At 40.1% G+C, this 13,204-nt stretch overlaps 1 protein-coding gene across 1 annotated transcript in view; it reads left to right on the top strand.

The window, feature by feature from the left end:
- Positions 1-12,804, top strand: part of LOC141005576 (probable flavin-containing monoamine oxidase A) — a 48,415-nt gene extending 35,611 nt beyond the window's left edge. The window contains exons 11-12 of the mRNA XM_073477456.1: positions 761-861; positions 10,981-12,804. Coding sequence (XP_073333557.1) covers positions 761-861; positions 10,981-11,317 — 438 coding nt within the window. The 3' untranslated portion in view covers positions 11,318-12,804. The remainder of the gene's footprint in view (positions 1-760; positions 862-10,980) is intronic.
- The last annotated feature ends 400 nt before the right edge of the window (positions 12,805-13,204 follow it).

Here is a 13,204-nt window from a genome sequence, read left to right as displayed (position 1 = left end):
TCAATATTTAGTGTGTATATTTTTAGAATCAAGTCATGTGATCCAAATTATACTATATGAGAATGGTCTGTGATAATATTACTTCAGGTGACATAGCCCCATCAACAGTGAACCATGAGCTTTATCATACATTCATAAAAGATGCCACGATAACAAGCCACTTGGAAAACTAAAGTCTGGTTTTGGTAAAAATGAACTTAGAGTTTGGTCCATTGAGGGCAGGTGTCAGTGTTGTCTGATGTGGTGGTGTTATCACCTCAGTAAACAGTTTCTGAATGAGTTCATGGTCTCAGTCGTTATTTTCAAGTCTTCTTCATTACATTGCAATGTTTATTTTGTAATTTATGGTCCGATTTAGAGTAAAATAGACGCTACACAGGGTGTGTGATTACCAAAGCATGTCCTCTCGTTCCCAGTCAGAGCCAATCAGAATATCTTCCACAGCTCCCACTTCTTGTCCAAATATGGTCACTTTTGGATCCAAAAATAACCAAGATCAGTGGTACAGTCGTAATGCAAAACTCAAGGCTTCCAAATGATGAAGACTTTAAATTAATAATAAGTTTTTTAAAAAAAACCTACTGTATATGTTTTCATGAATTGTGCTATCAGTTAAAATTAGACAAATTAAAAATTAAAATTACACTGTGTTATATTTTGGGAGCGCTATCAAGGGTCATTTTGTAAAACAAAGCCTTGCTTTTTTACTGTGCCATGAAGTACTACACTATTAATATCATTTAACTATTCTACTGTGCAGGACTGGGCTAAGGAGGACTACAGTGGGGGCTGCCCTGTTAATATCATGGCACCAGGCATGCTGACATATTACCACCCTAGCCTGAGGAAGCCCTGTGGCAGGTAATCATCCCAGTGATAACAAATACACAGCATCACACCTTTTCTTCTCCCCATAGTCGCCCCTCCTCTCTGCTCTTATGTGGAGGTATGTAGTGGAGATAACCAGCATGACACTTTCTTAATCTTTGATATAAATCTCTTCAAGAGCTACATTTAGCGTTCATAGTTCAGTAAATAGTATCATTGTACACATTAGATGACAGTATGAGAGATATTGACTGTGGCTGCTGAATGCTCCTGCTATTTTTACACCACAGAAACCATATCTGCACTTCAACCTGCCGACCAGGTATTACTCACTAGCAGCCAGTGCCTACAGATCATTGGCATGAGTCGTGGGAGTGATTATGCCTTCACTGATACACATTAGTCCAGTTCTAAAGAAATGGCTGGAGGTCGTCAAGAGTGGCGTTCTCATAGGAAAACGTCCTATAATCCATTTCTAATGGCCTGTTCGGAGATGCACAAAGCTGAACGAAGGACAGCGAGAGTCGGGGAGGGGGATCCAGGTAATGTATTTCCGTAATGACATTAAGTCCTTGGGGAGCAGAGGAAGCTCATTACATAACCTAACTCATACAGCAGCATGGGGCGGTAGCCCTTATCCACACTCCTACCCCATATAGAAAATGGATACTCAAGGACATGCTGTGACCTTGACACAAATGCAGCACATGTAATGAACACAAGCCCATGCTTGGTTGACTTAAATACTGCAGGTGCTTCAACCACACTCTGACAGTGCAACAGATTGCAGTCTTGTCTGGTGGATTATGGGATTTTATTTGGGATGGGATAAATCTCGATTTTGAATAATACTAAAACACTCTCGGGTTTGTGGTTTTGAGTAATTATGCTAGCTGGATAGTATGCCTGAGTGGTCAGTATGTGAGATTTTTACAGAGAGTCCCTCCCCGCTGAATTCTAGACGAGTAAATGGAAAGAAAAGCTGCAAGAACTTAAGAAACTGACCTCAGTGGGTTCATGCCTTACTAAGTTAACAGCTTCAAAATGCATGGAGAATAAACACTGCAGTTGTTTAGTAGGACAGCAAACTTTTTCACAACAAAAGAATTGGTTTGTATTTCTCCTCACGTTGTTGGGAACAGAGAAGGATTAGTTCATTCAACCTATGATACACTGAGAGAAATAGAATACTTCTAAAATCCAGTCTGTCAGTTTTAAATCAAGTGGCTAAAACATCAGATGTTTAAGCTTTACTATGTTAGAAATCGGTGCTAATTAGGAGTAATGGCTAACTAGTGTTATGCCACTCGATAATGACAAGTGAAGCTCTCCATCAGAGCTCTGCAGGCTTAGTAGTCTATCTCTGCGAGTCCGCACACTGACGTTTGCATCCGTTCAGCCATTTCGGGATTAGCCTGCCCGTCCTTCACCTCTCTCAGCAACAACACAGCTCCTCATCCTGAAATGTCAGAACGACTCTTGAGTGAGTCTCATTTGTGCACAAAGAAAGAGAGTTACAATACCAATTATTCTTGTTTACACAGGCCTTGTGTTAACCTCGAATTGGCGCATTAAAATCTCGACTGCATGCTGAATAACATACTCCTTCTGTCTTATCATAAGGTCAAGCACAATACCCCTTGTACTAAAATATGACATTTGGGTTTCAAAACATGTACAAGTAGAGTCATTGTTAATTTAAGTTTTTTTTTAAGTCCCACTGTATTTCCTTCTGTCTGAGATGCTCTATTTTAGCTCATGTCTCTTTTTCTCCTCCTCAATTTTTCGATTAAACATTTTTCCAGCACTGTCTGACATTTCTTATGAGGTCCACTTGAACAAACCATGACGTCCCCGTCAGCACACATATCCTTTAAGGAGCGCACTTAAATGGAGCATGAAGTCCTTCTGAGGGTTTTCGTCAATACTGCATTTGATTTCATTTGTCGAAATTGAAGCTCATTTCAATCAAAATTCCAAATCCTGACCCCTTATTTAGAGGCACTTCTACTGTGAGTATCGCTACAAGAACTGCTTCGAAAGCAAAAACTTCATCACCCCACAACTTTGAGAAGGCATGTGATCTGTTTTAGCCTCAGCCTCACTGCCTTGCAGGACACTGACATTACAGCTTTTTAACAGTGTGTATGGTGTTAGCAAGCTAACTGCTGGGTGCTAATCAGAGTTACACAGTTGCCAAGCAAATGAATACCTGCAGTTTGACCATTTCTTTTTCACATGTACCTACAGCAGCAACACACATGCACATACTGGTGAGCCTTCCATGGCAAAACAGGCTTCATAAAACAGCTAAGGTAATGCTAGCTGAGCTAGCGCTGCAGAAATATCAACACAAAAAGTGACACGAAAAAACAGTTACGGTCATAAAAGTTACTGCGCATTATTTAGTTGGCTCCAAGTAAGCCTTAACATTCACACATAGGTCCAACACAGCCCCAGACTGGGAGTAGCCACATTAGCAAGCAACATGCTACAACATACAAGAGATCAAATCTGTAGTCACAGAAATGCAGCACAAATCTCCTTCACTCATCCCACACTAAAAGTGCAGCAACACTGCTTTGCATGAAACCGCTTTGGGAGGACTTCTTCCTGCCAACACATACAGTATGATTGTGCTATGTCAACACAAAGGCCAAAAGCAAAGCATCTGTTTATACAAGGACAATCCAATTAAATGAGATGGAAAAGTAAGCAAGAAGCAAACAGTGAGATTCCCCTGGTGCCAACTGACAAGTTGGTAAAAGAACAAGTCTCACTTGTCTTCCAAAATAACTCAGAGGGGAAAAGGACCTCAATCATTATTCAGCAAAACAACACAATCCTGCCAGTGCACAATAACAACCTGAAAGCTGTGAGATCACAGTATTGCTGACAGATGAAAAGGTTTACTGATTTCTTTCGAGGGAAAATATTGCGGGTTAAACTTTCAGTTAAATAACTGAAGTCTGATAACTTATAATATTATACAATTTTTCTAACATTTTAACATGCAAATGAGCCATTATCTGAACAGTGGATAAAGCCAGGTTCAAAATTCTTGTTTCATTTGCTGCCATATTAGATTTGAAGGTTTTTACCGAGGACATTTTGGAAATCTCTTTTCAACACTCTGGAAAAAAAATATTTTTTTTGCAATTTTTAGGAATAAAACATGACATAAATCAGCCGATAAAGGATTTATGAACAAACCCCTCAGTAAAATTTTCAGACTATACAGTAGACAGTAATAGAACTGGAAAGTTTGGTGTATGTAAATGCTACTGAAGCGGAGATTTCTGGCTCAGAGTATGAGACAAAACACATTTTGAGATAATGGCCTTAAAAAATATGTATTTGAAAATTTCATACCTTTTTAGACAGAAAATGGGGAACAGTGCGAAAAATGTATCTTATAGGTATCAGCATGAAACCTACCGTGGTTATTACTTGCAATAAAGGAGACATATTGTGCTCATTTTCAGGTTCATAATTTTATTTGTGGTCACTGTTAGAATAAGTTTACATGCTTTAATGCTCAAAAATACAGTTTTCTCATGCTGTCCAGTGCAGAATCACTGTAGTCTCTGTCTGAAACGCTCTTTAGCTCCTGTCTCTTTAAGGCCCCCCTTCTGAATGCCCAGCCTGCTCTGATTGGTCAGTTCAGACGAGCCTGAGCCAGCACCGCTAACAACAACAACTTCATTGTCATACATTTACAGAACAGAAATCTGAACTAAAGTTTTCTTTCCATTAGTCTGGATAAAGACATGTTATGGAGGCATAATAGCCCAAATTCAACCAGTGCATGAAAAATTTTAATTGCAGTCTGTACCAACACTCACACTTCAGGGAATTATACAATGTTCCAAAATACACAAAGATTAGGCTGAGAACCAGTGTATGATGAATTGATTTTATAAATAGAAATGTGCGATTTTGTCACACTGAACACCTATAAATATCTGCCCATGATCCCTACACCAAAAGTATCCACCACACAGAAACTTGTCAGCGCAGCTCAGGGCAATATGCTGAAACCAGATGATATTATTGCATTATGTCTCCCTGAGCGTACCAGTGACAAGCCTGGACAATAAGAGCAGTTAGGAACCATCTGCAAGACAATCAAGCTACGAACATTAGAACAGATCTTAATTTAGAACATCTGGAAGATCTGTGTTAAACACAGAGGTGCTTAGTTAATTAGAGTCCATCATTGTAATCCATTAGGTCATGGAGAGATATAAACACCCATAGTTATTTGGGCACTGATTGCCAGATACACTTTATTATAGTGGGGACAAGGATACAATGAAGTCCTTGTCTCTAAAGTTTTAACTTTAATTCAATCTGACAGACAGTTTATACAACACTTCATATTTCCATATACAGACATAAGGGATTTCATTTTATTTTACAACAAGAAACACCAGCTCATCCCAGAGAATGCTTTAGTCAGCGTGATAAAATGCTTGAGAAAGGTTAACGGTGGAATAGAAAGAAAGTGGTATTCATCCCAGAGTCTGTATTAGTGCTTAATGTGACAATGTGGACCAGTTTCTTTCTAAATCCATTTTGTTCATCTGCTGTTATGGTATCTGACTCAGCCCACTGGGAAATATGATTAAATTGAACACAGCAGAATGGTTTGTACACAGTGGAGGTCAAAATGATATCCCAATGGCTCAGAGGGCTTCTTTGATCTTTATTCCCAAGTTTAGAGATTGGATTAATCTCATAATTGTGCATTTTTAGATTTACCCAAGTTGGACCTCTATATTTGCATGCTTTACCCTTCTCAGTAATTTACGCAAACAAAGAATAGCGTTAATTTTGACAGAGCACCACAGCAGTGGGTGATGTCAACTGATCAGTTTCACTTTAAGGAGACATACTTTGCTCATTTTCAAGTCATAATTGTATGTTGGGTTACTACCAGAATAGGCTTTAATGCTTTAATGCTCAAAAAACACATCAGCTTTCTCACACAGTCCAGTGCAGCATCACTGTATTTGCCCTCTGTCTGAAACGCTCTGTTATAGGCCCCCTTCCTGAATGCCCAGTCTGCTCTGATTGGTCAGCTCACGCACGCCTGAGCCAGCACAGCTCAACACATATCCGGGTGGCACTATCGTGTTTTAAGCTTCCAGTTAGCTACGCTTTTACTGTGAATATAGGCAAACATTATGCAAATGGGTGACATGGTGATGTAGTGTAATGTCGAGAAGTCGCAGAAGTAAAGGGCATGACTACTGACGAGGTTTTTCAGCACTTCAGGAGCAGTGTTTACTGTGGGCGGGAACTTCGAGCTTGTTAACTTTTGAGACCTTTTAAACAAGACCCTATATAACACACTGGAGGATATTAAAAAAACATGTCTCCTTTGACTCTTACTTTATAATCACCTATTGAAACATGACTCCAATCAAGGCCCAACAAGCCCATCAATTTATCAAGGTCTCGCTCTTCTTTTCATAATGCTGCTATGCATGCCATTGTGAAGGCAGTGTTGATTGATTTTCTCCCTACAGCACTCCTGCCTCTTCTATGTCTCATCGCTATACTTGCTGAATGCATCGCTCTACGTTTTCATTTACATTTGTATATAGTACATCTCAGTGATCTTTGGGTATGTCGCCCACTGCCTCACAGCTGAATAAATCCCTTAAAGAGCATCCTCAGACAAAAGTGTATACCCATGTGTTGCTGTGAATGGCCCTACATTCGGGGTGATGTCAGGTTACTTCAACAAAACAGTAAACTAATTTTTCAGCTGACATTTAGCTGTGACAGCATGTTGTTCAACTCCACACGACGTGGACCGATGTCGACAGCAAACCTTGCATCACGGGCAATAATTTATAAGGTTTACATCCTCCTTTTTTTTCTCATCACACGAAGGAGCGAGGAGTAGCATCGTTATTGTGCTATGCCAGTGATCAACCCCTACACGGTTGAACGGGCTCAGTCTAATTTGCTGAGCATGTACTCGAAAGTTTTCGGTGCACAGAGATGTGGAGCATTTAAGTCAACCGAGACTTGTGAAAGGGCAAAACTTCAGGGAGGAAACCTTACCAGTCAACAACTTGACTTCTGTAACAAACTCCCTTTTTTCTCTTTCAGAATTTTCAAAACTTAGTCTTTATCATGTTGAGGAGACCAGACATGCTCTCAGTGGATAGGCAGGCAGGTGGTGTTTATAACCAAACTTCAATCTTGTTGACATGTTGCCAAAAGGCCTTTCAGTATGAGGTCTAAATGTCTCAGATATTCTGCTGATAAAGTCTCCCGTGGCATCTTTTAGTAGGCTGGACTGAACAATCAGAATGCTTCTAAACATTTCTCATTGCAGCCTTGGCACACACTGATCATCTGTGTCTTCCCGACGACTCTGTTTTTGTAGTCACCCAATTTCTTCTTAACACCCTTGCTGGACAGGAAAGTCCCTTTTAATTCATTGTTATGTCCTGCTTTACAACATCAGAGATGTGTGTGCATGGAATCCAGAGCCAGTCTGTTTGCTGTCAAGGCCTCTACCTCTGGTGCTGCTCAGATGACCTAGATGATAAAATGAATCATCGGGGATACTGGCCAGATTAAAGGTGCCAAGGGGGAGCCCTTATCTACTCCTGATTGGTAGACGGGTGGGAGCTGGTTTTGTAGAGGAGCATTAAAGCCTGATGATGCTGATGATAAAAGTGCGGTGAGCTCGGGAATACATGAGTAATCTGTCATATGTGCACACTGTCCTTTAAATGGTGAGTTAGTGAAACGTCTTGTGTCTTAGCAGGACATATAGACAGTGGTAGAAATGGCCATGTTCTACTGGGGGAATGCTATAGATAATCACTAAAGATGTTTTTATATTCACAGGTTTTGTTTTATAATCAGATAAATGATAAGTGAAAGCTGATAATGCTAATCAAACTGATTATTTCCCCTTGTTTTCATTAATGACAGACTTGAAATGCAAAACAAAATGTTTTTTTTTTCTTTTTGAGCTCGTCGTGGTAATTTCCAAAAAGCAGAGGACTGAACACAGGAGAGAGTAGACTTTTCTTTATTCAACCATCAACATGAAATGCTCTGGCTGACAGCGTGAAACGCCTTCTTGTGGTTTGCTTTTATACCTGCACACGGCCTAAACTTACACACACACCTATAGTTCATACATCACCCCTCTTCACACAATTACCTTACGTGCCACCAAGCCAACAGTATAAGACAAGGGGCTGGTAACATAAGAAACAAGAAAACAACCTTAACCAACTCATTCAGAAATAACTCCTTACCCATGTCCATATTGGAACCAATTGTCCCAGGTAGCATTCAAGGCCCGACGTGTGATGTAAAGAACGGCCGTCACTTAAAGCGCCACATGTGAGGTATTTTCCCACTACATAGCTTTTCATTTTTTTCGTTCAAGGTTTTCTACTCTGCATTTTAAGTGTCACATTATTTTCCTTGTCTTATTTCCAAAGCCATTTCCAATTTCATCTTCACAATTTAAGCTTTCATTTTGAGCATTTCCATCTTTGCTTTTGCAAATTTGCAATTTTTACCTACATTACATTTTCTAATTAGCGTTTTTCTTTGTCAACTTCCTTTTTCTTTTTAAGTTTAATTACAGCCTGATGAGTTGCCTAGTGCGATGAAACTTTCCTGTAATTTATCTCTTTTGACTTTCTGTTTGGACTTTTCATTTTAATTATGACCACAAAATATCCTCCATACAAACAATGCTCTGAGCATTCTGAAACAGGCTCTGTGAATTTATGAGAAACCATTTATGACTGAATTTATAAAGCTGATAGCTAAATAATCAGATGACCAATGGTTACTTTAATCACACGTTTGTATGGTTAACTGGGGAAATAACTGTTAACTGTGCATTCCTCTACCTGTATGTTTCCGATACACTCTTGCTAGATGTTTCCGCCCTTGCACGCAAAAGACTTGATGCACTTGTGGCAATGAGCAATGTCCACATTGATTCTAGTCAAGTTTAACCAGACTTTTAAACACATTGTCCTCAGAACAAGGTCTCTGTGTCTGTCTGTGTGCAGGCTGAGAGAGCTGCTCTGCACCTCAGACATCGCACAGAAGGTTTATGAAAAAGAGAGATCTCTCTACTGGATTGGGTGTAGCAAAAAATACATGAATATTTTAATTTCTCCAATACTGAAAGCAGTAGTCTATAAAAACATTGACTAGATTTTCTAAATCTGAGTTGGAATGCCATTCCCCTCCCCAACTTTTTGCTCCAGGAACAGCAGTCCCTGCGTATTTCCACCACTGCATATTGGTTTAAAAGCATATAACCAGACAGCTAGATAGTGTAGTCCATTATCCTCCCTCAGTATGGCCGGGATTACAGCTCTCCAGAGACATGTTAAACACGTAACACATATAGCTTCATTACACTTAAGACATGTACTATTGTAGCTTGCAGGGGATAAAAGGGGAGACAGCAGCCTCCAAATCCCAACGCTGTATTGGGCAGACTCGAGTGTAAAGCAAGTGGATAAGTTGATGCAGTTCCTTTCAGGAGGCAGGTAACAAAACACACTCACGTTTGATTCAAAATAGGACAAGAAGACAGCCGAGTAAACATGTCTAATCCTCACGCCTAGATTAGCAGACTGCAGCCTTTAAGGCATGCAGAATCACAAGCATCCAAAGACTGCAGATAAGAAAACCTATTGATAATTCCACCATTCCACAATTAATAAATAACAGTCTTGCGGAAATTGCTACTTTCTGTCGAGCTCTTTAACCTCCCTGGATGAGGGCCATTCTATTATCTGAAGAGACTGAGTGAGTGAGTCCTTCAACTAACCTCGGAGGAAAACTGAAGAGCTTAACATAACCTAATCAAAGTGCCCATCCACTCCACTTGCATGCCATCAGTTTTGATATCTATCAGCTGCTACAGGCCAGCCAGCTGTGGAGCAGGAGCTAGTCTCTCGTAGGCCGCTTTTGTTCTCACCTCTGTTTCGCTATCCCTGACAGGTAGAGTAGCCCGTAGAAGGCTAAGATCTGGCTTAGCCCCATCTCATTAATCAGCCGGGGCTCAGGAACTGGCCAAAAGACCGGCCCCTCCATCTGTACACCAGAACAGTGGCCTTCCCTTTTTTATGTGAACCAACAGTGCAGGAAGAGCATTGAGATTTCTCCTCTCTTCACCACCTTGTGCAGTGTGGTATGGGGCCGGTTTGCAGGACCAAGGGATGGAAAGGGTTTGATATTACTTTGTGCTTCATCTCGTAGGCTCGCATTTGGTTTCCATCTCGTAGCCAGACATGTTACAAGATCGACTGCAAAAGCTCTTTACCACTCCACTCACTTTTACTTCTTTGGCAAATGGACTTGGGCTTTGAGAAAAGTAGCTAAGCCGCTGCTAAGGTGCCTCCATTTGGGGGTGGGTAGTGAGTGGTGTGTTTCCAAGATGCCACTGCTAGAAGGAGTCAGTAATGCGTCATCTGCAGTTCTGCAGCCATTGTCTTTAACCTCTCAGGGGGGCTGGTAGTTGGCTGCAGCAGCATCCACTGCCACATTTGATCTTACACCATCAAACCCACAATGCTACCATCTTGCCAATGACAAAGCCCTGCAGGCTGCATACTCCGGCTGACATTTAACTGTGACAGCAGCGTGTTCAACTCCACATGATGTGGACAGATGTTGACAACAAACCTGGGCACCGTGGGCAGTAATGCATGAGGTTTATAAGACATCTTTGACTTTGCTGTCATTACAAGGAGAAGAAAAGTGGATTCGGAGTAGCATTGTTATTGTCTTTTTTCTAGTGATCAACCCCCTACACGGTTGAACAGGCTCAGCCTAATTTGCTGAGCATGTACTTGCAAATTTCAGTGCACAGAGAAATGGAGCGTTGAAGCCAACGGAGACCTGTTAAAGAGCAAAATGTAACCTGTATCAGTTCAACAGAGAGGAAATCTTACCAGTCAACAGCTTCGAACATGTACTCTGTAAAACTGATGATGCAAATTAGTGTTAATGACTTAAGAAACAATATAAATGTGCAAAGTGGGATATAATTACTCCAAAGGAGATTAAACTAAATGCCTTTTTCTAACACAAAGCTTCGTGTTTTATGTATGGCTCACTGATTTTCTTGATTTACAGGATCCATTGGGCAGGCACGGAGACAGCCACCCAGTGGTGTGGGTACATGAGTGGTGCGGTACAATCTGGTCAGCGAGCAGCTCTAGAAGTGCTTACTGAACTCCGCCCAATGGCCCTGACCCAGGAGGAGCGGGAAGAAGTGCAGCAGAGTCAAACTGTCGAGGCCAAGCAGACTCAATCATCCAAACTCACGGCTACAAGCAAGGCTATGGCCATAGCAACACTGACAATCGGTGCTGCTCTGTTGCTGGCGCAGCATCAAAATGCATTGCTAAAGGTCAAAACTTACCTGACGAATGTATTTACAACAGCCAGGCATAATATATTCCTATTGTAAGAGGAGACTGTGAAACAGGTGTATATTTCAGTTTTTGGGTTTTTGCTAAGGCTCCAGAGAACAAATTACATCCTGATATCTGATATTTTTTCTTTTCTTTCCCTTTTTCTTTTTCTGGGCTTCAGACCACATACTGCAAATTTATAACAAAGTTAGAAAGTTAAGACTAGAATTAGAAAGTTAGAGAGTTAGAATTTTGATCATCTGTATCATAAATTATATTATAATATGGGTTTGTATTGTGGTATTTAATATAAAATCTATCAAAAATATTAGTGACTGTTTTAATTTAGACTATTGTTGATGGTGTTTATTTATGATTACAGTATCCTTATTTTATGTTGTATATTGTATGTATTGCATGAAGAAATGTTGATATATAACATTCTAATTTCATTTTAAAACATCAGAGATGGGACCAATCTGATCCAATTGCAGCATCAGTTTCCAATTGTATTTACCGCTCACAGTCTTGGGAAAAACAGAAATGTGGGGAGTTCTTAAACTGTGATTTACCTTTATTCACACAAATTACATAAAACTCTTCAGTAAGGCCTTAAGGATTATCATAGTGAGGGTCCTTCAACCATATGACCTACAGTTTGAGAGTGACTGTGAATTGTCTCTTGTTCTTTTTCTCCCTGTTATGCTTTTTAAAATACTACGCTTTTTTTCAACTTGTTATTCATTTCATCATTACAATATTGACATATTCAGGTGACTCATTTCAACTTTCACCTCTGACAATATTACAGTTATCTCCAATCTTTCCAAGCAATGCATTTCACCTCTTACATTCTTAAGATAATACAGTTTGACTTCCAGGATTTTTCACCATGTGGTTTTTCACCATTCAGTTTTATGATATTTCAGGCAATTCATTTCACATCTCTGCATTTCCAGCTATGATTTCAAATTCAGTTCAGCTGTCAGCATCCACACTGTATTTTCGCACAAAATCCATATTTTAGTTGTACAAAAGGTAATCAAACTCCCCCATAGCAATGGTACATTCCGGGGGATGGGCCATTGTCACCTGCAAGTGCACCTAATCAGACCACCTGTTATCCCCTATTTAGCTGATCCTCTCCCACACAGCCAGTCCTTTGTCCCTCAGCACGGTGTGCTTTCATGCTTACGTGATTAATGTCATGACTTGGTGTTCATTGATGTGATGTTTACTCTAGGTTTGTACACATTATGGGAGCTGGTGTTGGGTTTGTTGATCACATATGTTGGGATGTTGGTTCACTGGGTGCTCGATTGGTTTAAGGATAATTATGGTTGACTGTCACTTATGATGCACTTATGGTGGTGCTAAAGAGCACTTTGTTTAAAGTGAGAAGTATATTTTAGTTTCCTTTGCACAGTCACCAGCCTGAATTTGTTAATCATTATTTCTGTTTATTTCCTTTTATAGGAAACCACACCTTATTACGTTTTCAATCATGCTCAAGCATCAATAAAGAATTGAATTAAACCTGAAATACTGGCCTATGATTCTGACCGATCATCTATGGTGGGTTCGTTTCCCCACACCGGCAACAGTCTATTCAGGATAGCCACAGTCAGCGACTCCTTCATTTCATTATTCTTTTTCCATCCTCCATACGTTTTTCTGACACTTCAACTGCATAGTTCCAACTACAGAAACCATTCAACTATCAAAACTATGAAGCTTTTACTTTTCCTTTTTTTTTTTTTTTTTTTTTTTAAATTAAGCATTTTCAGACATGAAGCTGCAGCCAAAGCCTATAGGCTTATGTTTGCATTAAAGCTAACTAAAATCATATTGTGAGGACTGAACTAATTAACAGGCAGCGGAGCCAATGCTCACTGTATTTCATTTCAGTAAATATTATTGTTATGATTCTGCTGATTGTTTCA

This window comes from Pagrus major, chromosome 12 (genome assembly GCF_040436345.1).
Source record: "Pagrus major chromosome 12, Pma_NU_1.0".
NCBI lineage: Eukaryota > Metazoa > Chordata > Actinopteri > Spariformes > Sparidae > Pagrus > Pagrus major.
Note: the sequence above shows the minus strand (reverse complement) of the source record. Positions and strands in the feature narration are given on the sequence as shown.